Below are 27,919 nucleotides of genomic sequence, written 5' to 3'. Positions count from 1 at the left end.
TTGCTTTAGATCCATGGCTAAGGCCAAAATACTGATTTCCCGGTGAGATGATTTATCATTCAGGAGAATAGCACGTAGCTGTGTGTCATGACCTACCTCATCTTGTCAGTGAACTGGCCTGGTTGCAATAACAAGGTTTTTTTTTCCCCACCGAGGGACATGATGACCTCCTGGAATAAGCCTTCCCATTGACAAGGAATGAAGAACATCTACCCCCTTAACCTAGCAGATTGATCAGCAGTGCTTCCATGGGAAGATTTTTTTTTTTTAATCAAAAAGAGAATGTGATAATCTACAGGTCACATTTGGCAGTTTAGTTTAAAAGTAAACAGGCTTTCCAATTAACCCACCTTGGGAAAGTCTTGTGATTCATGGTGAAATCTTGTCCCTGAATCTTATCATGAGTCTCTCAAATTGTTGACACAGTGATTAATGCATAACCCAGTGACCCTGAAAAGGACACTGATTTATTTCTGGATCTTAGAGTTTTACTGATTATTTTGCATGGAGACATTTGAGCCTGCATGTTGCGATCTGTATCCAATGATTGTAACTTCTGTATTGTACCCTTCAATGAGAAAGGACAGCTCTGGTGTGAGGAGTCCCTCTTCCTTCTCCTAAACTCCTCTAGAAAACAAGGGTTTCCAACTCCCAGGGTAAGGACCTGTACGAACCCATGGCCTGTTAGGAAATGGGCCACACGGCAGAAGGTTAGGGGTGGGTGAGTGAGTGAAGCTTCATCTGTATTTACAGCAGCTCCCCATTGCTCGCATTGCTGCCTGAGCTCCACCTCCTGGTAGATCAGCAGCAGCATTAAATTCTCATAGGAGCACAAATCCCGTTGTAAATTCCACATGCGAGGGATCCAGGTTGCGTGCTTCATTTGAGAATCTAATGCCCGGTGATCTGTCCCTGTCTCCCGTCACCCCTAGGTGGGAACGTTTAGTTGCAGAGAAACAAACCCAGGGCTCCCACTGATTCTACTTGATGGTGAGTTGTATAATTATTTCATTATTTCATTATCTATTACAATGTGATAATAATAGAAATAAAGTACAGGATAAATTTAATGTGCTTGAAACATCCCAAAATCATCCTGCCCCCAACCCCATCCCAGTCTGTGGAAAAACTGTCTTCCACAAAATTGGTCCCTGGTACCAAAAAGTTTGGGGACCTCTGCTATAAAAGCATTTCAACTTGTGGCCAGTGCGTTGGCTCACACCTGTAATCCCAGCACTTTGGGAGGCCGAGGCAGGTGGATCACAAGGTCAGGAGTTCAAGACCAGGCTGACCAGCATGACGAAACCCTGTCCCTACTAAAAATACAGAAATTAGCCAGGCATGGTGGCACACAACTTTAGTCCCAGCTACTTGGGAGGCTGAGGCAGGAGAATTGCCTGAATCCAGCAGGTGGAGGTTGCAGTGAGCCAAGATCGTGCCACTGGACTCTAGCCTGGGCAATGGAGAGAGACTCCATCTCAAAAAAAAAAAACAAAAAAAAGGCATTTCAATTTGTAAAAAACTCCAAACACTCCCAACTTTGTTGGTGTGTTTTACTGAGTCACTCCTCACATTTGGCTTTCGATAAATCATTGTCAAATTATTTCTTCCTGGCCAGCACTGTGGCTCATGCCTGTAATCCTAGCACTTTGGGAGGCTGAGTTGGGAGGATCACTTCAGCTCAGGAGTTCAAGACAAGCTCGGGCAACATAGTGAGACCCTGGCTCTACAACAAATTAAAAAAATTAGCTGATGTGGTGGCATGCACCTGTAGTCCCGGCTATTTGGGAGGCTGAGGTGGGAGGATCACTTAAGCCCAGCAGGTTGAGGCTGCAGTGAGCTGTGATTGTGTCACTGCATTCTAGCCTGGATGACACAGCAAGATCCTGTCTCAAAAAATTTATTTATTCCTAAACAGCCTTAATTTTGGTCGATAATAGAGCCTGTGGAATCAGGTTTGTACATTACTGAGCACCAGTCAAGAAGTGAGAGTAAACGTGCCTCGTCAGTTGCCAAGCGGTGATGGTTTTTGTCCTAACCAGCTCAGCACACTGAGCCTAAACCTCCCTCAAGAGTGGCAATAGGGGCTTCATAATAGACTCACTTTTCCTGTGTGTGTTCCTCTGCAGAACTAATGACAGAGTCCACAGCTCGAACTCACCAGCTTGGCTCAGTCTGTTCCTTCTGGCTGACTGAGCTCCGTCTGCACCTTGGAGCGGATATTTGGGATTTTCCTTTCCATTCACACCACCTACTTGAAAATGCTTTTATTTTCTGACATTTGATCCTTCTCCCTAATCAGCAGGCCAGCCCTGCCCATTACTACTTCCAGTTCTTGTCTCTGGAGGCCTGGGTGATCTAGAGCTCAGCCTCCCACACTCACTTTCTAGGGGAAATGAGGAAATTTGAAGATTTCTACTGAAACAAAAGGATGCTTTTGCACGGAGACACCCAATCCCAGAGCCAGGTACCTGGCTTGCATCTGCTTATCACACACAGCAACATACTCCAACTAAGACTGAGCACGCTTCGGGGAAAGGCAGTCATGACATAGTGTGCCTGGAGAAAGGCCTGACTTATTTTGGGGTCATAGTCGGAAATTTATACTTACACAAGGGTCAACTGAGGTATTGTTGTGGGACTTCAGTATTCTCTGTTGGAAAAAAACAGAAAGATTGGTACAAATTGAGTGTGATTTTTCATTAACCCCACATTCGAACAGACTTCTTTATTTTTAAGGGATTCATGCCACAGCCCTTCTTTTGTTTCATGTCTGCTTTTATGGGCCTGTACATCTAACTGAAGAATAAAAAAGCACTAAATTATGTGTCAGTGACAGTTTGGCCCAATGCAAGTGCCATTTCCTGGCTGTCACACCCAAGGCAGGCCTTCGTGAAGCCACTCAGGAGACTGAGCTGGAGCAACTCTATTGGTCCTCCTACTTCAAGGGGCCTGCAGGCATGTTTGTCTAAATTTGGAAGTGTCCAGGTGCAGTGGATTATGCCTGTAATCCCAGCACTTTGGGAGGCTGAGGAGGGCAGATCACAAGGTCAAGAGATCGAGTCCATCCTGGCCAACATGGTGAAACCCCCTCACTACTAAAAATACAAAAATTAGCTGGGTGTGGTGGCGTGCACCTGTAGTCCCAGCTACTTGGGAGGTTGAGGGAGGAGAATTGCTTGAACCCGGAGGGGTGGAGGTTGCAGTGAGCTGAGATTGCGCCATTGCACTCTAGCCTGGTGACAGAGATAGACTCTGTAAAAAAAAAAAAAAAAGGAAGTGTCATTCCATCCAGAGAAGCTGCAAAAGGAATCGGCCGACTCTTCCTCCACAGCTCCCAGTGACCATAGGGCCCAGAGTCCTGGACGCCATGCAGGTGTCCCAGGAATAACTCCACCCCTTTCTGCAGCTCTCCAGGAACACATCTTTGAAGACAAAATGCCTCCAAGATCCCCAGTACTGTAGCTCTTCTGAAGGTAAGCAACTCTCCACTTTCTCCTGAATCTTAAGAGCTTGCTTTGACCTAGGGTATCTGTGGAATGAAGCAATGACTGCTTAAGCTTTTACCTGTAGCTCAGGGCAGAGAGGGCTTAGACAAACCACTCAGTGGGATCCAAGGCATGATGATAGAAGAGGTGGCCATATTACCACCTGCCAGAAGCAATCTGGGCCTTTTGGCTAAGATAAAGTATAGCAGCTTAGCGGCCTAGAATCTCCCACTCCATCCCATTAGTTATTCACCCAGGTAAGACAATGAGGTTGACAGAATCCTTAAGGTTCATCCTTTTGGCCTCCTTTGTTTTGCATTATTTCATTGGCCAAGCCCATCACCTGGAGCTTTGCAGTGGCTCCACAGTTGTTTGTTTAATGGATACATAAGTGCATGAACAAATGAACACAATTGTCACTTGGGAGAAGAGGTTTCTTAGCAGCCAGTAAATGATTAGCTTGGACTTTTATATCTTATTATCCTGGGGTATCTCAGCTATCACCAGCAAGTTTAACAAAAAACTTATAAGCAGGAAAGCTGGCAACAATAGCACTTACCACGCAGTGCTGAGAGTGACACAAGCATTAGAAACCAAGGGGAGCGGCGGGAAGATAGACCCTCCGGGGAGATGCTCTGAGAACTGAGGCAATTTCACCTCTAGAGCTGTGGGCCCTCAGGGAATGGAGAGAGGGAGCCTGTGATGAAGGGATGGGAGATGGCCAGCTCAATTGATTAGCCCAGACTGCATCAGCCTTGACTGTCTGGCAGTGGGTAGACATGTTTGGTTTTAATAATTATATCAAATGGTGTCTCTTTCTCCAGAAAACCCAGTGGATACAGAGCCTAGTCACTGAATCTCTAGTCGTAAAGCCAGTGGAGCAGGTAGCCCCAGGAGCCAGCTTTGTAAAGATTGTGACTTCCTGGTATGGCAGAAATATCCAAGGTCACCCATGTCAGAGCTTAGGAAAATGGAAGTTCTTCCATCTCCTTCCTTCACCAGGTTCTCTCTTATACCCAGCCTTGGAGAGGCCATGGAAGGCATCAGTGATCTCACCATTTTTCCATAGAATACATATAGTATGAAGACCACTGGTCTATGAACTCCACATACTACCTCCACGGAGGGAGAATTCGCCTTCACAGATAGAAGTGAGGTCTGTGCAGCCCTTTTGCTGGGGCCAAAGAGCCTCTCTACAAAGGAAAAGATTTTCCAGGTCAGCAGCCTCACAGGGCAGTCTGCCTCCCACTCAAAAATTTTCACCTGAAGAAGTGTGTGTGTGTGTGTGTGTGTGTGTGTGTGTGTGTGTGTGTGGTGGAGGTAAAAGATAAAAGAAAAGGAGAGAATGTTTTTTGTTGTTTGCTTCCCTGGGTGATATATGCCTATATATACATTTTAGGGGGAATTCTCCTTTAGGTCATGTGTAGTGACCATGGGATGTTTCCAGGGGAACTTTTGCTTCATATTAATTTCTAAAATATAGAATCCAGAAAAACCAGTGAAAAACAACCAGTGTTTATACTGAGGTTGCAAAGGCACACTGTTTTGTGCATTTCAAACTCATGCTTATTTTTCCAATGCCAGCCCTATCTTTTATATTTAAAGTATGGCGCCAGGCATGGTGGCTCATGCCTGTAATCCCAGCCTTTTGGGAGGCTGAGGCGGGCAAATCACATGAGGTCAGGAGTTTGAGACAAGCCTGGCCAACGTGGTGAAACCCCATCTCTACTAAAAATACAAAAAAATAGCTGGGCGTCATGCCACACGCCTGTAGTCCCAGCTACTGGGGAGGCTGAGGCACAAGAATCACTTGAACCAGGGAGGTGAAGGTTGCAGTGAGCCTAGATCGCACCACTGCACTCCAGCTTGGATGACAGAGGAAGACTCTTTCTCTTAAAAAAAAAAAAAAAAAAAAAGTATGGCATTTAGCTCCTTTACTAAAAAACACATACAATTCAGTTCTGTCTTTTAATCTATTTCTGAGGATTGTTCCTACCTCTATCTCAAACGTTTTGATGCTCAAAGGAGCCCTGGACTTATACATTGAATCATGTTTGAAAGCAGCAACTGCAAAAGCATCATATTATAAAATCAAATTTTATGATGATGGGTCAATTTAAAAACTGTAAGGCCACAGAGATAGAAAATCAACAACATAATAGACGAGACATTGGCAGAAGATCACTTGATCATCACCTTTTTTCTTGTGGTTGGTGGTTCTGGCAGAAATTTGTTCTAAAAAAGAAAAGAGATAAATGATTTGATGGGTTTTTGCTTTTATTTTGTGAGCTTAGTATTTCTGACTGCCTTCCAAATATTCTTACCTGGGTATCCCACTATTAACTCAAATTCAAGGTGTTTTCATGGGAATTACTTTTCATGATTCTCCAGGGATTAAAGGAAGCATTTCAATGCCCTCCTCTGGCCTCATGACTTCTACAATCAGTCCAGAGAATGTAGCCACCTCATTACTCCCAACTTCTTGACATGTTGTGGAGCAGATTTGCATGCTGTCCTTTCTATATATGTAGAATGCCCCATTCTACATTTTTGCTAGTTGTTCATCTTTTTAGACCTAGCTCAGTGCAAGAGTTCCACAAAATCGTCCTCAACCTCAAAGCCAGAAATGACTTTCTCTTCTCCGATCTATTGTACCTCTTCCTGCAGGTGTCCCTTGTGAGAACGCTGACACCTTGTCCAGGCCTGTAATTATGAAAGCACAGCCTTCCTTCTGGGAAGGGGCTCACACTTTGTATACCCTCCATAGCTTTAGATGTTGGTTCAGTAAGTATTTACTGAGGTCAGATCTTTCATTTGTGTAATAGTTATTTATTTATTTTTAGAGATGGGCTCTTGCTATGTTGCTCAGGCTGGAGTGCAGTGCAGTGCCTATTCACAGGTGCAATCCTACTGCTGATCAGCGGGAAAGTATTAACCTGCTCTGTTTCCAACCTGGACTGGTTCACCCCTCCTTAGGCACTCTGGTGGTCCCCTATGTTGATGCTGAACTTAGCATGGATACCTCATTGGCATAGTACACTAAGCCCAGAACCCCTGGGCTCAAGTGACTCTCCTGCTTCTGTCCTCTGAGCAACTGGGACTACAGACATGTGCCACTGTGCCTGGCAGATCTTTTTCTTTTTTTAATTGTTAGAGTGGCATGATGAAGGACTGTCTGTGGGTGTGCAACAGAAAGCACTGTATTTGGAGTTGAAAGACACAGGTTCATCTGCAGCAAAGACCCTGTGCCTGCTTTGTAACATCAAGGGGTTCATATGAGAAGCAATGTTACTTTAAAATGCAATTTGTTTATATTCTCTTACAAGAATAAATTTGAGGTGGCCTATCCAAAGAAATCTTGTTGAAATATTTTGTAATCCAGGAACTACATATATATATATGTTAAATATATATGTGTGTGTGTGTGTGTGTGTGTGTATTTAACATTTACCTCCCCCCCAAATTTAAGACCTCCCCTCCAACTTAAGTTACTTTCATGTGACCAAATTCCACAGTTTATTAATGGCAGAGTCAAGGCCACAATTTACTGTGCAACCTTCAAAAGCATAAGAAATAAAGTACTTAGAGGATTAAGCTGTAATATAAGCCAGCCAACGTAATGTTCAGGTGAGAATGTTAGTAATAACATATGCATCGAGACCTGGGCAGAGGAAGTCATGATGAATTTCTGGGCACTGAGAAATTCTGCTAAAGCTTGGTGTTAGTGAAGCATGACAGCTAAATCCTTGATTTCAGCCATTTGTCACTAGAATACCTCCATCAGGAATTTCAGGGTATATCCACCGCAGCGTATACTTAGCTTCCAGTTCTTGGATGCTCTGCGGTCTCCTTCAATTTCAAATTCCCTGGGAGTGAACCACTTTTTATCCTCACTCTGTATACACTTCTTTGAGGTTCCTGTAAGACCAAGGCAAGGTGAGCTCCCCAACTGTGAAAACACCTGAACTTGGCCTCCCCCCATGCTGGGGTCTGGAGCCACCCACTTTGGGCTTAGGATTGTAGCAGTAAAGTCTGAATTTTCCTGTCAGATATCAGGGGCTTCATACCCAGCCTGAAGGAACAGAGATGAAGGGGATTCTCTGTTGTGTGTGTACATTTCTTTGACTATCATGCAATGAGAAGAAATATTACTACCAACATTTACCTTTTCAACATATTTTGCTATATTCCAAAGGTGGGGGTGGGTGCAAAGAATGGCCCTAAAGAATGAGCAGAATTCTTCCTCTTGCCTTCTCTGAGACCCGATATAGAGTCAGCCTGAATTTCAGAGAGGTGGATGAAGGCACGAAGCCCTCTACCATGCTCTTGGGTCCCCAGGTGGCCATGTGGAAGCTGTTACTACAGCCACATCTGCCTTGTCTTGTACCATGTTGTACATGTGGTACAATCAATTATGTTTCACATTTTGAACTCATGGCTATTTTATATTAAAAGTCATTATGGAAATGTTATATAGTGGGAGAAGTTAAATTATGCTTATGCAACATAGTCATGGGGCAAACATTTATATTTGTTGGTGCTCAAAGAACTGTGTCGTGGGGAGGTGTCCACCATGACAGATGAACTTTAGTTCTGTAATTTAACAATTGTAACTTGCAAAGTATTTTATGTCTTTTTTAATTTTTTTCTCATAATAATACAGTGAGGCAAGTTATATTATTGTTCTGATTTTGTAGAGAAGGAAGTTCAAGGTTAGAGAGACCAAGCACCTGGCTGTAGATGAATCAGACACTCTTGGTATAGCTGAAACTTGAATGCAGGTCTTCTGATTCTAAACCCTGTGATCTTACCATTTAGCAGAAGGCTATACAGATGTTATGGGAAATGGGGCTGTGAAAGTTACTGCTGAGATTCTCAGATGTGTACATTTTCCACCCAAGTACTGAGGTGCTTGCCTTTGTAGTGGGTGCTAGTTGGATGTCTTGTGGGCCTTTCACATAGGGTAAGAGGAGATGGCCTCATAGGTTAATGTTTTATGAATTTTAAAAGTGTGAAAATGTCATTGTTGTGCAAAACAGAGTTAACAGAGTGGCCTGAGACTTTCCTTAGAGGCCTATATGCAAGGTTGGCCATTGTCTATATGCAAGGTGGCCACTGGCATTTAGGAATTTGGATTTTAGGAGAGTTCTATCATTTCCAGAACACACTGTGGGCTAAACTGTTCGTAATAAAGCCCTTTAGAGATAAATCCCTCTTATTTATGGTTATAAACAAATGTAATTTATTTATATTCTCCTACAAGAATAAATTTGAGATAGCCTATCCAAAGAAATCTTGTGAAAATGTTGTGTAATCTGGGAACTACCTATCCTGATGTATTATTTTCAGACATATGTCAATCAATTGCAGTTATCTATAACCATAAGTGAAGAAGAGGGCTCACTGTGCCTAAACTGTTTGCACAAATGATATGGTTTATGCTGAACACCCGCTTTCCTTCTGGGAATCTGGAATTTTGGTATGTGCTAGGCAGAGGGCACCTATGTGACTGGTAAAAACCCTGGACTCCTAAACTCAGGCTGGTTTCCCTGGTAGACAACATTTTACATGTGTTGTCACAATTGGTTGCTGCAATAATTAAACGAGTCCTGCATGACTCCACTGGGAGAGGACTCCTGGAAACTTGCTTTTGGTTGTCTCTGAATTTCAGCCCATGTGCCTTTTCCCTATGGTATGTTTTGCATGCTTCACTCATAAACCCTAGCTGTAAATGTGATGATGTCCCAAGTCCTAGGAAAGCTCCTAGCAAATCATCAAGCCTGGGGCTGGTTTTCAGAACCTCAAAGCAGGTGTCTACTCCTAAACAGTATGCTATCTGTGTGGATATTTTCCAGCTGAAAATCATAGATGGACCAGTAAACTCACCTTGTTTGAATCGCTCCTTATACAGAGTGCCCTTCACCTTACCACAGGTCACAGGAAGTTCAGGTTGTTTAAAATTAATATTTTCATCTTTGGGAATTCTTGGACCTGCAAGGAAGCATTTTTTTTTTCCATTCCATCTACTTTTACAACTGTGCATTGTCCCTCCCCACCTGTCTTGAGAGCTTTCTTTTATAATTCAAAATGTATTGGAGGGATTTCCCCCATGAATCAGTTACATTTCAAAGTCTTTCTTTCATGGCACATTAGATAGCTGTAGATACTGTTGTCCTCCACTCCACCCTCTAAAATATGACACAACAGCCTGGCATGTGGTAGGATCTCAACTTTCAAGCTGGTTGGTCATATCCACCTATCACACAATGATTTTCCTCCTGATGTTTTGAAGGGAGATTTCCACTCATATTATTGTTTTGACATTATGTTAAAAAAAAAAAACTCTCAAATTTTAGCCTCATCTCCCCACTCCAGGCATTGACTGAGGGGACAGAGGGCAGGATGACAGAGTGGCACCTAATGGGGCACCTTTCAGGGTGGCATCTGTCTCCCTCTTTGCCAACTGCTTTGCTTCACTTTTTCACTTGAGCTTTCTCTGCTGCTAAAAGGGAAGCTTGGTGTGGGGGGTTCTAGAAGAAACTGCACATTGAGAGAGGAGGGATAAAGAGAGATTGACGAAGCATTCAAATATACAGTTAGATAGAAGAAATAAAACCTGGTGTTTTCAATAGATCAATAGGGTGATTATAGTTAGCATGAATTGATTATACATCTCAAAATAGCTAAAAGAGGGTAATCTGAATGTTCCTGGCATCAAAAAAGGTAAATATTTAAAGTGATAGATATCCCAATAACTCTGATTTGATTATACGAAAGTATCAAATTGTCACACGTGCCCCCCAGTATTTCTATCTATTATGTATTAATCAGTCAACAAAAAAGAAAGTGCACATTACTCAGGGAACCCTGCATGAGCACATGACTGGGGCACTGGGGATCTGGTTCCACTGAAGCAGGTGTTGAGGATCTTAAAATGAACTGCTGGCCAACGTTAAGGCTCCAGTACTAGCTCCATATGCCAATTAAGAAAACTGACTTATTACTCACAGTACAGAATATTAAATATTAAATGTTTAATTATGAAAAACATATCGATCACTTCTTTTTACCTCTTTTTCTTCTTCTTTTCAAAGGTCCAGTGTTGGCTTTTCTTCCTGAAAAAGTTGAAAAACAACATAAATGTCTCTTTCCATTGCAAATAGTAGTGTTTTACAAAACCACCATTCAAATGCAACTTTTCAGGATCCTGTCTAGAACTTAAAGAAAAATATCAAATGCCTAGATCAGGAGTCGGGAACTTTTTTTGTAAAGGGACGGATAGTAAGTAGTTAAGGTTTTTCAGTTCATAACCTCTGCTGTGACTACTCAACAGTTGTGACATGAATGCATCAAAGGATGCGACAGTGACTGTGTTCCAGTAAAACTTTATGTACAGTCAGCAGGATAGATTTGCCCTGCAGGTCATACTTGGCTGACCTCTGATCTAGACTTGGTTACAACCACGATGCTTAACTGAGATGCATCCTATATTTCTCTATTAATATCTCCAAATCATTCCAAATAAATTTGAAACAGTATTTTACCTGCTTCCCAAGCAACAGGAGGAGAGCAAGAATGAAGTTGAACACGTATTCAGTGCTTGTCGTATGCCAGGAGCTATCCTTAGATCTTTGCCTCTATTAACCAACTTCATCTTTACAACAAAATCTATTAAATAGGCACTAGTACTATCCTCACTTTACAGATGAGGAAACTGATGCTCAGAGATAAATATATAAATTAAAGTGTTGGCAATTTTCTTTGGGAAAGAGTCAGAGATAAAAAGTAGAAACATAAGGTCTCAAGACAGACCTCACGGTAGACTCTACCAGTCAGATAGGTAAACTTGGAAGGTTTTGTACTGAAAATGGTGAGGAAAATGACCAAGGACTTAAAAACTAACCCAATGAAGGCTATTCAAGAGGAACTTGTAGAAATTAAGGCACAAGGCCTAAGAGTTGTATGGTTAAAGATAGCACAAAGGATTGACTTAAAAGATATCTCAGGGCTGGGCCCGGTGGCTCATGCCTGTAATCCCAACACTTTGGGAGGCCAAGGCGGATGGAGTTCTGAGGCTGAGGTCAGGAGTTCAAAACCAGCCTAGCCAACATGGTGAAACTCCGTCTCTACTAAAAATTAAAAAAAAAATAGCCGGGCGTGGTGGTATGTGCCTGTAATCCCAGCTACTCGGGAGGCTGAGGCAGGAGAATTGCTTGAACCTGGGAGGCGGAGATTGCAGCGAGCCAAGATTGCGCCACTGTACTCTAGCTTGGGCAGCAGAGCGAGACTCCATCTCAAAAAAGAAACAAACCTTGGAAGCATGTATCTATGTGTTGATCGGTGTGTCCAAACAAAGAGCCAGTCATTCCAGATGTATGTTTAGATCTGCATCGTTCAAACGTGTTTGCTGAAGTCAGGGACACAAAGTGGATGCTCTTTCTTTCTAAATGTCTGTGCCCATTATTCTGTGCCCATGGCTGGATTCATAGGGTGCGGATTTGGGTCCTGCAAGCCCCAGGAGAAAAACTCCTCCAGATACTCAATCATGAATGCTCCTTCCTTTAAGCAAATTATGACCAGATTAAGCTGGAAAGGCATCTTTCCTTCAATCCAGCATAAAGAAACCTTGGGATTGATGATACTGTATTTTCTGGACCTCTGTCATAACAATTACTTAGAGGTTTTTTTTTTTTTTTTTCTTTTTTTTTATTATACTTTAGGTTTTAGGGTACATGTGCACAATGTGCAGGTTTGTTACATATGTATCCATGTGCCATGTTGATTTCCTGCACCCATTAACTCGTCATTTAGCATTAGGTATCTCTCCTAATGCTGTCCCTCTCCCCTCCCCCAACCCCACAACAGTCCCCGGCGTGTGATGTTCCCCTTCCTGTGTCCATGAGTTCTCATTGTTCAATTCCCACCTATGAGTGAGAACATGCAGTGTTTGGTTTTTTTGTCCTTGTGATAGTTTACTGAGAATGATGTTTTCCAGTTTCATCCATGTCCCTACAAAGGACATGAACTCATCATTTTTTATGGCTGCATAGTATTCCATAGTGTATATGTGCCACATTTTCTTAATCCAGTCTATCATTGTTGGACATTTGGGTTGGTTCCAACTCTTTGCTATTGTGAATAGTGCCGCAATAAACATACATGTGCATGTGTCTTTATAGCAGCATGATTTATAGTCCTTTGGGTATATACCCAGTAATGGGATGGCTGGGTCAAATGGTATTTCTAGTTCTAGATCCCCATGGAATCGCCACACTGACTTCCACAATGGTTGAACTAGTTTACAGTCCCACCAACAGTGTAAAAGTGTTCCTATTTCTCCACATCCTCTCCAGCACCTGTTGTTTCCTGACTTTTTAATGATGGCCATTCTAACTGGTGTAAGATGGTATCTCACTGTGGTTTTGATTTGCATTTCTCTGATGGCCAGTGATGATGAGCATTTCTTCATGTGTTTTTTGGCTGCATAAATGTCTTCTTTTGAGAAGTGTCTGTTCATGTCCTTTGCCCACTTTTTGATGGGGTTGTTTGTTTTTTTCTTGTAAATTTGTTTGAGTTCATTGTAGATTCTGGATATTAGCCCTTTGTCAGATGAGTAGGTTGCGAAAATTTTCTCCCATTCTGTAGGTTGCCTGTTCACTCTGATGGTAGTTTCTTTTGCTGTGCAGAAGCTCTTTAGTTTAATGAGATCCCATTTGTCAATTTTGGCTTTTGTTGCCATTGCTTTTGGTGTTTTAGACATGAAGTCCTTGCCCACGCCTATGTCCTGAATGGTATTGCCTAGGTTTTCTTGTAGGATTTTAATGGTTTTAGGTCTAACATTTAAGTCTTTAATCCATCTTGAATTAATTTTTGTATAAGGTGTAAGGAAGGGATCCAGTTTCATCAAGACAAAAATGGTACCATCAGACATTTACTGATAATTCACATGTCAAGAGGAATCATATCCCAAGAAAAAGCATGCTCTACCGCACAAGATGTAGCCCTTAGGAAGTTTATTAAAATATTATGGAGATACATGGAGAGAAGAGATGACTAAACCCATAGAAAAGAATTATAAACTTGGCTATTGAACTGAAGGTTTCCCCCCAACCCCCCCACTTTTCTTTTTTGAGACTGAGTCTTGCCCTCTTGCTCTGTTGCTCAGGCAGGAGTGCAGTGGCATGGATCTCAGCTGGCTGCAACCTCCATCTCCCGGGTTCAAGTGATTTTCCTTCCTTTGCCTCCCAAGTAGCTGGGATTATAGGTGTGCGCCACCACACCTGGCTAATTTTTGTATTTTTAGTAGAGATGGGGTTTTACCATGTTGCCCAGGCTGATCTTAAATCCAGGGCTTAAGCAATCCACCTGCCTCAGCCTCCCAAAGTGCTGGGATTACAAGGTGTGAGCCATCACACCCGGCCTGAACTAAAGGTTTAAAAAAAAACATGTAAAATGTGGAAAAATGGAGACCTCAAGGAATTAGATGAAGCTTTTTTACCACTCGTTCCTTGTTTCTCAGACAAAATTGCTCTAGATTGATCAGTTTCAAAGACCATGATTGGGCCAAGTGTGGTAGTTGATGCGGTTGCCACAGTAAAATGTCATCCACACAGGGGTGGTTGTCTGTGTGGGACTCTCCTTCCTGTCACTCATGATGCTCAAGTTGCAGGTGCACCCAGGAAAACTGGCCATTTCTAACTCTTCTCTCCTCCTTCCCCCAACTCTCCCTTCTCCCCACAGTTCCATCAAAAGACACTTGTGTTCTGTCTGCTTTCTTCTTTCTCATAAAGTGGTCAAACTGGAGATCCAGCTCTGGCCATAACCTGGGTCTGTTCAGCCCTAGCCATTATTGGTCAATGTATATTCTCTTGCTCTCAGTTTATCTCTGTTTAAATCCTTCTTGGACTGCAGGGATTTCCTTTTAATCAAAACCTATTGAGGGCAAACAACTTCAGGGCAAAACACCAGAAGCTCATTGCACTGCTTCCCAGCTCTTGGCATGGAGACATCTGGACTGAGGAGCAGATCATGTGTAATGAAGTGCTGCAGAACAGTGCTTTCCAGTGGTTCTTTGTGTGTTCGCTGGCTCCAGCACCTCACTACAATTGTATATCCAGGCAGTCAAATGCCTGGACAAAGTAGGATTTAACTGTTCTTGGGTCTACCAGTTTTAATTCTACATTAACCATGTAAAATAATCATATGGTTAGAAAAAATTAAAAGTTTTTTTAAAATATATATTTTTTCATAGCAGGGACTAATCATTCTTGGCAAGAGTATATCACCATGTTTAGGTGACTCTTTGGTTATCTCAGAGTATTAGCAGAAGCCTCAACATCCAAGAATGCCACAATAGGAGTCCAGCACTCCTATATCCTAAGGCAAGATGCCAGTCAATCTGCAAAGAACATGGTAGGGGATTGGGAGCCTGGTTCTGCCAGCATCAGCCTTCCCCATCTCCAGGCCTTATGAGAGAGGCCACATTTCTCTGGAGAGAATTGTCAGATATCTTCTCTCAAGCCAAATGAAGTTTAAAGACATCTAAGCAGGATATGGACCTCTGTCCCTGGGAATGTCAGGGAATGAGAGACTCTCAGACTCACCTCTGAGAAGCGTAAAGGTGAAGGTCATGGCTAGCGGGGTCAAGGGTGCCAGAGGGCTGAGCTGGGAGCCAGCAGGGGAATAATGAAGAAGCACGATTCCCATGGTCTGGTGGAGACCTTGTGGATGGGAGCTGGACTGGGTGTTTTTAAGAGATACTCTCACTGAGGGAACAGCAGTGGGTTGTGTATCTTCTAGAAGGACCAACCAGTGTCTTAATTCCCAAGCAGGTTGGCCACCACCAACTATGGAGAGGCAGTTGCATACACTGCTTCTGCCATTCTAGTGGGGGAATTCATAGCCAAAGGAAATACATACACACATACATACATATGTGTATATATATATATATATATATATATATAGAGAGAGAGAGAGAGAGAGAGAGAGAGAGACTCTATATGAAGTTATATGGCCAGAGAAAGAGTTTCGGGTGTCAAAACTCTTTTAGATGACAAATTTGTCTGTAAATTTGAACAGGATAACAACAGGGCAGTCTGGCAGGAGATGATGTCTGTCTTCTCTGCTTGCCTCCTCCTTCATGCACCTTTCTCCTGGCTGAAAAAGCAGCTCATCAGAGTTTCAGAATCATCTACAAATTGCACAGGGAGGAGGCTTTGCATTTCAGAGCCTCTATGTGGTGAGGTGGGGACTGAAGAGCTGACTTAGTAGAAACAGGTGTAAAGGTCTTAAAATGAACATGAGGATGCTGAGCTGCTGTTCCAACCCTTCCAGCCAGCGACACTGTGGAAGAGGCACAGTCTACAAGGGCTCTGTGCTGATGATGCAGGAGAGGGGGCTGTCCATGGTTTTTACCAAGTCCTGTAGGAGATCCATGGAATGAGAAGCCACATGGGAAGCTGGGATGGGCATTGGGCAGCCAGTCTAGTCTAACTGACTTAATTTCACTTCACAGGTGAGTAAATTGTAATTTACTTGGGGCAGACCCAAGTCCACACAATTACCACATGGTGATGGGCAAGAGGAGGGAAAGCTACATCACTTGTGAATTCCATAGGTTTTGTTTGTTTAGTTTTTGTTTTTATGCCAACAACTATTTCCAGCCTTGAAAGTTATCAGTTCAGCAGAGGAAGCACTGCAAGCAGCTCCTGGGCCCTGGGGTATGGTTGCAGATTCATCACCTAGCTACTTGTTTGTGGTGTTATCATCTTTTTTTCCCTGACATTTTGGAACTTGACTAAATCTGACATATTTCTCAACAGTAAGTACAGCTACATAAAGCATTTAGGAAAAAAATGTTTCTTACTAAGAGCATGAGAATTTAGATGTTATTTATTTAAAATGTATATTTTTTTTACCTCTTGGTTGCCATCTTTTCTTTTGGAGTTTGTTATTCAGAGTTAAATGTTTTCTAGGTCTGTCTTTCTTTCTCCCTGAGAAAATAGGAAAATATAAATATAGATGGTGTAAAAAACTCACATTATATATAATAGTGCTTTCAAAAATTTTATTTAGCTATAACTTTTCCAGAGCCTAACACACAAAGAAAAATATGTAACACATAGCCTTGCAATTACCAAGCCTTTGATGGTTAACCTGGGTTCATCCTAGATTTTCTTTTCTTTACCATGACCTTAATCCAAATTCATTTGCCTCCCCCCAATATTAATTTTAAAAAGAATTTACGAGTTTCATTTATATCCCAAAGAATACTGTAAGAATAATAATAATGAGGGCTAAGACTTAAGTGCTTATTATGTGCTAGACACTAACACAAGATATTTACATCTACTAATTCATTTACAAGATACTTTTACTACCCCTATGACCAATGAAGAAACTTCAGCATACGGATATTGCAAAATGAAGTGAAGCATTGCAGGTTTCCTCTGGTTGTAGGCAGAAATCAATGGCAGCAATGCAAGAATTTGGACTGTCCTGCTCATTATGATGGTGAGACACTAGCCACCATCTTAGCCCTCAGTGAAGGCTTTGAGGCTGAAAATACAGTGAAAATGACCAAAGACCTTATTCACATAGGTTTGGCCAAAAAATTAGGATCTAAGAAACTAACCTAGAGATTATTGTCCAAGGGGAACTTGTATAGAGATGCAAGTCCCAGAAAGCCTTAGGGTTAGGACTAACAAAGGGTTGATTAAAACCCTATTTCAGGAATATGCTGTTAGATTCAGCAGGTGTTGGGGGTAGGTAGAAAGACAGTGAGGTATGTGGAGGAGCATCTCATGAGTGCCATGTTTAAAGGTGCTGATCCTTTCCTTTCCTTTCCTTTCCTTTCCTTTCCTTTCCTTTCCTTTCCTTTCCTGTCCTGTCCTGTCCTGTCCTGTCCTGTCCTGTCCTGTCCTCTCCTCTCCTCTCCTCTCCTCCCCTCCCCTCCCCTCTCCTTCCCTTCATCCTTCCCTCTTTCCCTCTTTCCCTCCCCATGCCATCTCCCTGTATTTTTCTTTCTTTCTTTATATGGCCTGGCCACAATTTTAACTTGTCCAGCCATAAATATCTTAGACAAACAAAGACTCTTTTTCTGTTCGTCTATGTCTTTGGTCCTGTTGTAGTCGCCTTTCATCAAAGTCCATTGAGGACAAACAAATTAGAGGTATACAAGTAGTTTAGTTCAGTTTACTCAAGCTCTACTTACGAGAAGATTTGGGGCTTAAGATCTGCTAATACTATAGAGCTCTTGGGACTTCCTTTGTAATTATTCTTTGCAAATTATCTTGCTCAAATACCCCACACGAGGTGATGTGGCTATTCTTGGATTTCCTATCCAAATACTAACGGTTAACACCATGTTATAGAAGTTGAGTAAAGTGTTCCTCCCTCCTTAAGGGAACTGAGAAGACTTCAGCTTCAAGGTAACTGATCTTCACCTTCAGGAGTTTGAGGAAGGCAGAGACATTTATAGACTCAATCCTAGAATGTAGAGAGGGTATGAAGAGTCATAATTCCTATAGGTCTCCCTAGGGAAAGGAGGAACTCACTTAGTTCTTCTCGAGAGATATTCTGTCTGGGAGAATCACTTGGATGGATGAGCTGACCCCAGCAGGAGTGTAGTGTGGACCTCCCAGAGGTGGGAGACTGAGGGAATTGGTAAGCAGCCAGTTGAAGTTCCTGAATTAGGGGAACTTCGGTTGAGAGGGTCTCTCTAAGTTAAGTGTCTCTGAAGAACTCACAAATGAATACGGCTCATGCATCCACCATATCTAGGAGACACCAAAATCTATAAGGTTGGTGCAAAAGTAATTGCAGTTTTTGCTATTCTCTTTTTTTTTTAAAAGGCAAAACCCACAATTACTTTTGCACCAACCTATATACTAGGAGGGCCATTCCTGCTCCTGTCCACTTCCTTCTCCCCCTCCTCCAAGACCCAAATTAGCTGAAAGCAACAGACACTGAGTGGAGTTGGAGCGGAAGTGTAGATAAAAGTAAATGCTGACTTCACCTAGCTTCCCTACCACATATTTCCAGTTTTAATATTGTATCAGCTCAGGCTTTTTAATATTAAATGAGATATTACTGCTAAAAGGGACTAGCATAGCTCTAGGGCTTACCTAAGACTTCATCCATTGGCAAGAAAAGAACTATTTGAGAAAACAGGTTTGAAAAGGAAGTAGAAGGAATAAATGTGATTTCTGCTTAGACTTAACAAATCCAAGTATTTTAATAAAATAGTTAAAGTAGAGAGGCTTCCATAGAAACCAGTGAAAACATGAAGGAAAAAACATCTTAGACCTGAGTAAGTACAAACTGGAATATAACCAAGATGACAGATAGGTATAGAAATAAAAATGATAGAGATGCTAGAAATATTATATGCATATACTTATTTATAGTAGAGTTATATTTAAAGTTACTTATACTTGAAAATATATCATTTACATAAACATATGTATCTATGTATATGAGTGACAGACAAATAATCAGAAGTAATGGGAAAAAATACATCCAAATATGCTTTAGCTCTAGAGGAAAAAGTGCTACTATCTCTACAGTGCCATATCAACTTGCCAGAAGTATTTTACAAGATGTAAAAATAAATAAATAAAAGAAATAAAGTATGCAGGAGAAGCATACGTAGAATGGGAGATGGAAGGAAATAAAAGAGAGACAAAGAAGAGGAAGAAAAGGAGGAAAGAAAAGGAGGAATGCAATAAGCATAAAATTCACAAGATCTGATGAAGAGAATGGATTGTCACATCTTTTTTATCTTCACAGTGTGGCATATGCTCTGATTGAGTTTGGTTCACTGCCTGTAATCCCAGCATTTTGGGAGGCCCAGGCAGGTGGATCACCTGAGATCAGGAGTTCAAGACCAGCTGGCCAACATGGCGAAACCCTGTCTTTACTAAAAATACAAAAATTAGCCTGGCATGGTGGTATGCGCCTGTAATCCCAGCTACTCGGGAGGCTGAGGCAGGAGAATTGCTTGAACCTGGGAGGCAGAGGTTGCAGTGAGCTGAGATATAGCACTGTACTCCAGCCTGGGTGACAGAGCAAGACTCCATCTCAAAAAAGAAAAAAAAATAATAAAATAAAATAACCCCGTGTTTCTCAGGCTTGGAACTGATGTGGCACCAGTACTGTGACTTCCACATAATTGATTCAAGTTCTCTCTGTCTATTTCTCCATGTTCTGTCCTGGACTGTATTAGTTACAACACACCTTTCTAACACTTCCTCCTGTTTCCTCATTTCCTAATCAAGGCTGGCATGTCTCTGCCCACATATCTCTGTAATGCATCTCAGCTTCCAGCTCCTGACCTTGCCAAAGAGTCTCAGGTGACAAAAAGGCTGGATCTGAATCAGTGGAGAGTCTGAGTTTTCCTCCTCATTTAAGGGAATCAGTGACTTTGGAGGCAAACATAAAGGGCAAGTAGGCATATTTGCTATTTGTCACCCATAATCATTCCTTCTTCCATAAGAATAGACTTACAGCTGAACCAAGGACTGCCTGGCCAGCGTTACATTTCTCAGCCTCACTTTGCAGCTAGCTCTGGCTGTGTGACCAAGTTTTGGCCAATGGGATGTGGGCAGAAGACTTTTGAGTCTTTCTATTAAAATAAATAAATGGCTGCTTCTTTTGTCAATTTTTTTTTTCATTCCCACTGGTTGGGAGACAATGTCAACCAGATCAGCCCTTGTGGACCCACAGTTGGAAACTTCATGTTAAGGAAGGCAGACTGCCTACCACTTCTGGGCTCTTAGATTATTTGGTTTAAGCCACTGTATTTTGGGATCCGTTTGTTACAATGACTTAGCTGGTACTCTAAATAATCCATTAGGTCTGAAGCTACCGTGGCCCATAGGAGATTTTGAGGCTGCAGCAAAGATGGGGTCTGGCAGGAAGAACAGGACCACAGCGAGTTCGAAGGAGTAAATCCCCACATTTCTTCTTACCTCTTTGGAGACCATTTACTTTAGATCTGTGTCTTCTCTTTTTTCCTGCAAACAGAAAAGAAAGAAAATAATCCTTTAGAACTATAAACAAAGATTTACACACTTTATATGTCAATAGTTTCCAAGTATTTAATTTTGTTTTCCTTCTACTTTTGTGGGGCTAAGTCCTCGGCTACCAATATGCCATCTTGGTTGTTGTCACGCAGAAACCAATAACCACAAAGCAACGTGTTTTTACACAGTGCTAATCATTTACACTATGCTTGTACATATCCATATGTGGTCTTATCATTCACAATAAAGAAAGTTTTTAAAGTAGCTGAAATCAAGCAGAAGGTGACAGCAGCAGCAGAAGAGTACCAAGAGGGTCAAGCAATAGTAGGTCTAAGAAATCACCAGTGGTGGCCAGACACAGTGGCTCGTGCCTGGAATCCCAGCACTTTGGGAGGCCAAGGTGGGTGAATCACTTGTAGGCCAGGAGTTTGAGACCAGCCTGATCAACGTGGCAAAATCCTATCTCTACTAAAAATACAAAAATTAGCCTGGAGTGGTGCCATGTACCTGTAGCCCAGCTACTTGGGAGGCTGAGGCAGGACAATTGCTTGAACCTGGAAGGAGGAGATTGCAGTGAGCTGTGACTGCACCACTGCACTTCAGTCTGGGCAACAGAGCAAGACTCCGTCTCAAAAAAAAAAAAAAAAAGAAATAAAAAAAGAAAGAAATTACCAGTGAAGTACACTTCGTGGAATTCAGAGGCATGCTTTGAATAGCTAAAGCTGTAATTGTGTTTATAACAGCCAGAATTTAAGAAATAAGTAGAAAAAAAATCAGAGAAATGAAGACAAATTTAGAAGGCAAATAAAGAAGATTAGGCATTTCAGAAATTAAAGTGAAGGACATAGAGTACAGAAATAGGTAAAGGAAACAGGAAACTTTAAGAATGATTAAACAAATTAGAAAATAAGCTGGGCGCAGTGGCTCACCCATGTAATCTTAGCACTTTGGGAGGCCAAGGCAGGTGGCTCACCTGAGCTCAGGAGTTTGAGACCAGCCTGGCCAACACGGTGAAACTCCATCTCTCCTAAAAATAAAAAAATTAGTCGGCATGGTGGCACATGCCTGTAGTCCCAGCTACTTGGGAGGTTGAGGCAGGAGAATCACTTGAACCTGGGAGGTGGAGGTTGCAGTGAGCTGAGATGGCTCCACTGCACTCCAGCCTGGGTGACAGAGTGAGACACTGTGTCAAAAATAAAATAACATAAAATAAAAATTAGAGAGAAAATAATCAATGTAAGTGAACAAATTATTGGAGTTCCCAAAGAAGAAAATCAAAATAATAGAAAAAATATTTGATGAAAAAAGTTTGTGGAATTATAATATAAATTGAAATGTATACATCAAAAGTACCTATCTCTTCACCCTGTCACAGAGAAATTGACCCAAAACAGCCAACACTGAGATATATTTCCAACAAATTTATTGGACTTTAAAGATAAATAAATAATTGAATGGGCAGTGTAGGCAATAAGTTATTTTCAAGGGAGACTTATTGGCCACAGAACTTTCCACAGCAACATTTAATGCCACAGGAGAGTGGAGAAAAACCTATAAGATATTTCTAGAAACAAAGAATGAGCAAACTATTTTTCAGGTATAAAACACAAACACATAATTTTGAACAGAAAAATTCTTGGAATGTAGTTTCTGAGTCCTTACTGAGAAAATTACTAGAAGATATACTTCAGCAAACTAAGGTAGAACTGAAAAATTCTGGCAAAAGGACCAAAACAAAAGTGGACAGTAGGGTGACAGATGAGAATATGAAATGCATATGCTCTGACAATATAGAAATAGTATAATAACAAAAAATATGAGGAGAAGGTTTAGATGCAGGGGCTCATGCCTGTAATCCCAGCACTTTGGGAAGCATAGGTGGAAAGATCACTTGAAGCCAGGAGTTTGAGACCAGCTTGGGCAACCCAGTAAGACCTCGTCTCTACAAAAAATTTGAAAAATTAGCAAGCTATGTTGGTGCACACCTGTAGTCCTAACTACTCTTGAGGCTGAGGTAAGAGGATCACTAGAGCCCAGGAGTTAGAGGTTGCAGCTAATATTGCACCACTGCCCTCTAGCCTGGGTGACAGAGTGAGACCCTGTCTCTAACCAAAACAAAACAAAACAAACAAACAAACAAAAAACAGAGAGGAGAGAGCAAAAATAGGCTGTAGGGCAAGTTCTTTGTTTATTTTATAGGTAGGAATCCAAAGGTATTGTGTTGACAAATCCAAGAGTGGATGTAAAGCAAGGTTAATGGCTGAAAGGTAAACATGGTAATGTCATGGCCTAAAATTGGCTGGGAGAGGAAAAAGACTGGACAGTGGAATGGCACACAGGCTGATTTTATAAATCTTCTGGGTAGGAAGCTAAAGGATACTGTCTAAAATACAGCACCAAAGCAATCATATAAAGGTAATCCTAAAAGTAATCACTAGAACAAAAATGCAAACCTTCTTTAAATTGGAAGTATACACTCCTAACCTCTGAAAAAATAGGAAATGAGTGTGGGCTGCTTACCCATTCATTTATTTCAAGGGAAAGACTCAGAGGTGGCTCACATATCTTCTTTTTATATGCCATTGGTTAGAACCTAATGACATGGTCAGAGCGAACTGTAAGGAAGGCTGAAAGTATCTTGATATGGTTTGGCTCTGTGTCCCCACCCAAATCTCATGTTGAATTGTAATCCCTGTGTGTTGGGGGAGGGGCCTGGTAGAAGGTGATTGGATCACGGGGGCAGATTTTCCCCTCGCTGATCTCATGATAGTGAGTTCTCACAAGATCTGGTGGTTTACAAATGTGGCACTTCAGCAGCCAGCACTGGGACTCACAACTGCCTAACACGCTAAGTTCCCTGGGCAGGGGAAGGGTGGCATCCATCTCTGTAGCTCCAGGCCATGCTTCTCCTCTGCTGGAGCCAGGGAGGCTGGATGGCTTGGTCCCAAGACGTGTTCCTCACAGCCCAACACACTGGCTGTGGCCTACTGCAGCCAGAGTGCCTCTTCAGGCCTGACACTGATTCATCCTTCCACTGGGTGGGGCTTCCCTGCAGGAACTCCAATAACTCCAGCCAGAGGCTCAGGGACAGAACCCAGATCTCCTTGGGCCTGAGCCCATAGCGGAAAGGCCGCAGTCTCCATGAACCAGCAGACTTAGGCTTTCCTCCTGGTAGTTCTGAGGAATCCGTGCAGCCCAGACAACTGGGTTTCCCCCCTGCAAAGCACACCTCCTACACCAAGGGACAGTCAATGTGCTTCATTGAATAAAGCCTCCAAGAAATATGGGACTTTGTAAAAAGACCAAACCTACGATTGATTGGAGTACCTGAAAGAGATGAGAAGAATGGAAACAAGATGGAAAACATACTTCAAGATATTATCCAGGAGAACTTCCCCAATCTAGCAAGGCAGGCCAACATGCAAATTCAAGAAATACAGAGAACACCACCTAGATACTCCACGAGAAGATCAGTCCCAAGACACATAATCATCAGATTCTCCAAGGTCCAAATGAAGGAAAGACTAGAGAGAAAGGCCAGGCCACCTACAAAGGGAAGCCCATCAGACTAACAGCAGACCTCTCAACAGAAACTCTACAAGCCAGAAGAGATTAGGTGCCAAAATTCAACATTCTTAAAGAAAAAATTTTCAATATAGAATTTCATATCCAGCCAAACTAAGCTCCATAAGTGAAGGAGAAATAAAATCCTTTTCAGACAAGCAAATGCTGAGGGATTTTGTTACTACTAGGCCTGCCTTGCAAGAGCTCCTGAAAGAAGCACTAAATAAATAAAGAAAAAGCCAGTACCAGCCACTGCAAAAACACACTAAAATATAAAGACCAGTGACACTATGAAAAAACTGCATCAACTAGTGTGCAAAATAACCAGATAGCATCTTGATGACAAGATCAAATTCACACACAACAATACTAACCTTAAATGTAAATGGGCTAAATGCTCCAATTAAAAGACACAGACTGGCAAACTGGATAAAGAGTCAAGACCCACTGGTGTGCTGTATTCAGGAGACCCATCTCACCTGCAAAGACATGCATAGGCTCAAAGTAAGGGAATGGAGGAAAATTTACCAAGCAAATGGAAAGCAAAAAAAAAAGCACAGGTTGCAATCCTAGTCTCTGACAAAACAGACTTTAAACCAACAAAGATCAAAAAAGACAAAGAAGGTCATTACATAATGGTAAAGGGAAAAATTCAACAAGAAGAGCTAACTATTCTAAATATATATGCACCCAATACAGGAGCACCCAGATTCATAAAACAAGTCCTTAGACTCCCACATAATAATAGTGGGAGACTTTAACACCCCACTGTCAATATTAGACAGATCAATGAGACAGAAAATTAACAAGGATATTCAGGACTTGAACTCAGCTGTGGATCAAGTGGACCTAATAGACATATACAGAACTCTCCACCCCAAATCAACAGAATATATGTTCTTTTCAGTGTCACATGGTACTTATTCTAAAATCGACCACATAATTGGAAGTAAAATACTCCTCAGCAAATGCAAAGAACTGAAATCATAACAAATAGTCTCTCAGACCACAGCACAATCAAATTAGAACTCAGGATTAAGAAACTCACTCAAAACCACACAATTACATGGAAATTGAACAACCTGCTCCTGAGTGAATCCTGGGTAAATAACGAAATTAAGGCAGAAACTGAGAAGTTCTTTGAAACCAATGAGAACAAAAAGACAACGTACCAAAATCTCTGGGACACAGCTAAAGCAGTATTAAGAGTGAAATTTATAGCACTAAATGCCCACATCAGAAAGCTAGAAAGATCTAAAATCTATACCCTAATATCACAATTAAAAGAGCCAGAGAGACAAGAGTGAACTAATCCAAAAGCTAGCAGAAGACAAGAAATAACTAAGATCAGAGCAGAATTGAAGGAGACAGAGACATGAAAAACTCTCCAAAAAACCAGGATCTGGTTATTTGAAAAAATTAACAAAATAGATAGACCGCTAGATAGACTAATAAAGAAGAAAAGAGAGAAGAATCAAATAGACACAATAAAAAAATGATAAAAGGGATATCACCACCGACCCCACAGAAATACAAACTACCATCAGAGAATACTATAAACACCTCTACACAAATAAACTAGAAAATCTAGAAGAAATGGATAAATTCCTGGAAACATACACCCTCCCAAGACTAAACCAGGAAGAAGTCAAATCCCTGAATAAACCAATAACAAGTTCTGAAATTGAGGCAGTAATTAACAGCCCACCAACAAAATAAAGCCCAGGACCAGACTGATTCACAGCTGAATTCTACCAGAGGTACAAAGAGTAGCTGGTACCTTTCCTTCTGAAACTATTCCAAACAATTGAAAAGGAGTGACTACTCCCTAACTCATTTTATGAAGCCAGCATCATCCTGATACCAAAACCTGGGAGAGACACAATAAAAAAAGGAAACTTCAGGCCAATATCCCTGATGAACATTGTTTCAAGAATTCTCAATAAAATACTGGCAAACTGAATCCAGCAGCACATTAAAAAACATATCCATCATGATCAAGTAGGCTTCATCCCTGGGATGCAAGGCTGGTTCAACACATGTAGATGAATAAATGTAATCCATCACATAAACAGAACCAAAGACAAAAGCCACATGATTATCTCAATAGATGCAGATAAGGTCTTTGAAAAAATTCAACATCCCTTCAAATTAAAAACTCTTGGCTGGGCATGGTGGCTCATGCCTGTAATCCCAGCACTTTGGGAGGCCAAGGTGGGTGGATCATGAGGTCAGGAAATTGAGACCATCCTGGCTAACATGGTGAAACCCTGTCTCTATTAAAAATACAAAAAATTAGCCAGGTGTGGCGGCGGGCACCTGTAGTCCCAGCTACTTGGGAGGCTGAGGCGGGAGAATGGCGTGAACCTGGGAGGCGGAGCTTGCAGTGAGCCGAGATCATGCCACTGCACTCCAGCCTGGGCAACAGAGTGAGACTCCGTCTCAAAAAACAACAACAACAAAAACAACAAAAACCCAAACAAACAAAAAACTCTCAATAAACTAGGTATTGATGAGACATACCTCCAAATAATAAGAGCTATTTATGACAAACCCACAGCCAATATCATACTGAATGGGCAAAAGCTGGAAGCATTCCCTTTGAAAACTAGCCCAAGACAAGGATGCCCTCTCTCACCACTCCTGTTCAACATAGTAGTGGAAGTTCTGGCCAGGACAATCAGGCAAGAGAAAGAAATAAAGAGTATTCAAATAGGGAGAGGGGAAGTCAGATTGTCTGTACTTGCAGATGACATGATTTTATATTTAGAAAACCCCATCATCTGAACCCCAAAACTCCTTAAATTGATAAGGAATGTCAGAAAAATCTCAGGATACAAAATCAATGTGCAAAAATCACAAGCATTCCTCTACACAATCAGCAGGCAAGCAGAGAGCCAAATCATGAATGAACTCCCATTCACAATCACTACAAAGATAATAAAATACCTAGGAATACAGCTAACAAGGGATGTGAAGGACCTCTTCAAGGAGAACCACAAACCACTGCTCAAGGAAATAAAAGAGGATATGAATAAATGAAAAAACATTCCAACCTTATGGCTAGGAAGAATCAATATCATGAAAATGGCCATACTGCCCAAAGTAATTTATAGATTCAATGCCATTCCCATCAAACTACCATTGACATTCTTCACAGAATTAGAAAAAACTACTTTAAATTTCATTTGGCATCAAAGAAGACCCCATACAGCCAAGACAATCCTAAGCAAAAAGAACAAAGCTGGAGGCATCAGCCTACTTGACGTCAAATTATACTACAAGGCTACAGTAACCAAAACACCATGGTACTGGTACCAAAACAGACATATAGACCAATGGAACAGAACAGAGACCTCAGAAATAACACCGCACATCTACAACCATCTGATCTTTGACAAACCTGACAAAGACAAGTAATGGGGAAGGGATCTCCTATTTGATAAATGGTGTTGGGAAAACTGGATAGCCATATGCAGAAAACTGAAACTGGACCCCTTGCTTATGCCTTACACAAAAATAAACTCAGGATGGATTAAAGACTTAAAATGTATAACCCAAAGCCATAAAAACCCTGGAAGAAAACACAGGCAAAACATTGAGGACACAGGCATGGGCAAAGACTTCATGATAAAAATGCCAAAAGCAATTGCAACAAAAGCAACAATTGACAAATGGGATCTAATTAAACTAAAGAGCTTCTGCACAGCAAAAGAAACTATCATCAGAATGAACAGGCAACCTACAGAATGTGAGAAAATTTTTGCAATCTATCCATCTGACAAAGGTCTAATATCCAGAATTTATAAGGAACTTAAACAAATTTACAAGAAAAAAACC

General features: G+C 41.6%; 1 protein-coding gene across 49 annotated transcripts in view; it reads right to left on the bottom strand.

Annotated features, from left to right (window-relative positions):
- SP100 (SP100 nuclear antigen) overlaps positions 1-27,919 on the bottom strand; it is a 132,061-nt gene that overhangs the window by 32,193 nt on the left and 71,949 nt on the right. For 35 of the 49 annotated variants that reach the window (XM_063645182.1, XM_063645193.1, XM_063645184.1 and 32 more), the window contains 7 exons: positions 20,462-20,506; positions 16,409-16,483; positions 10,559-10,603; positions 9,375-9,479; positions 7,264-7,406; positions 5,685-5,723; positions 2,612-2,653 (listed from right to left, as the gene is read on the bottom strand). In XM_063645182.1, coding sequence (XP_063501252.1) covers positions 2,612-2,653; positions 5,685-5,723; positions 7,264-7,406; positions 9,375-9,479; positions 10,559-10,603; positions 16,409-16,483; positions 20,462-20,506 — 494 coding nt within the window. Of the gene's footprint in view, positions 1-2,611; positions 2,654-5,684; positions 5,724-7,263; positions 7,407-9,374; positions 9,480-10,558; positions 10,604-16,408; positions 16,484-20,461; positions 20,507-21,488; positions 21,543-27,919 lie in introns of all 49 variants that reach the window. The other 14 variants (XM_063645178.1, XM_063645183.1, XM_063645179.1 and 11 more) reach the window with 1 other exon arrangement.

This window comes from Symphalangus syndactylus, chromosome 8, assembly GCF_028878055.3.
Source record: "Symphalangus syndactylus isolate Jambi chromosome 8, NHGRI_mSymSyn1-v2.1_pri, whole genome shotgun sequence".
Lineage (NCBI taxonomy): Eukaryota > Metazoa > Chordata > Mammalia > Primates > Hylobatidae > Symphalangus > Symphalangus syndactylus.
Note: the sequence above shows the minus strand (reverse complement) of the source record. Positions and strands in the feature narration are given on the sequence as shown.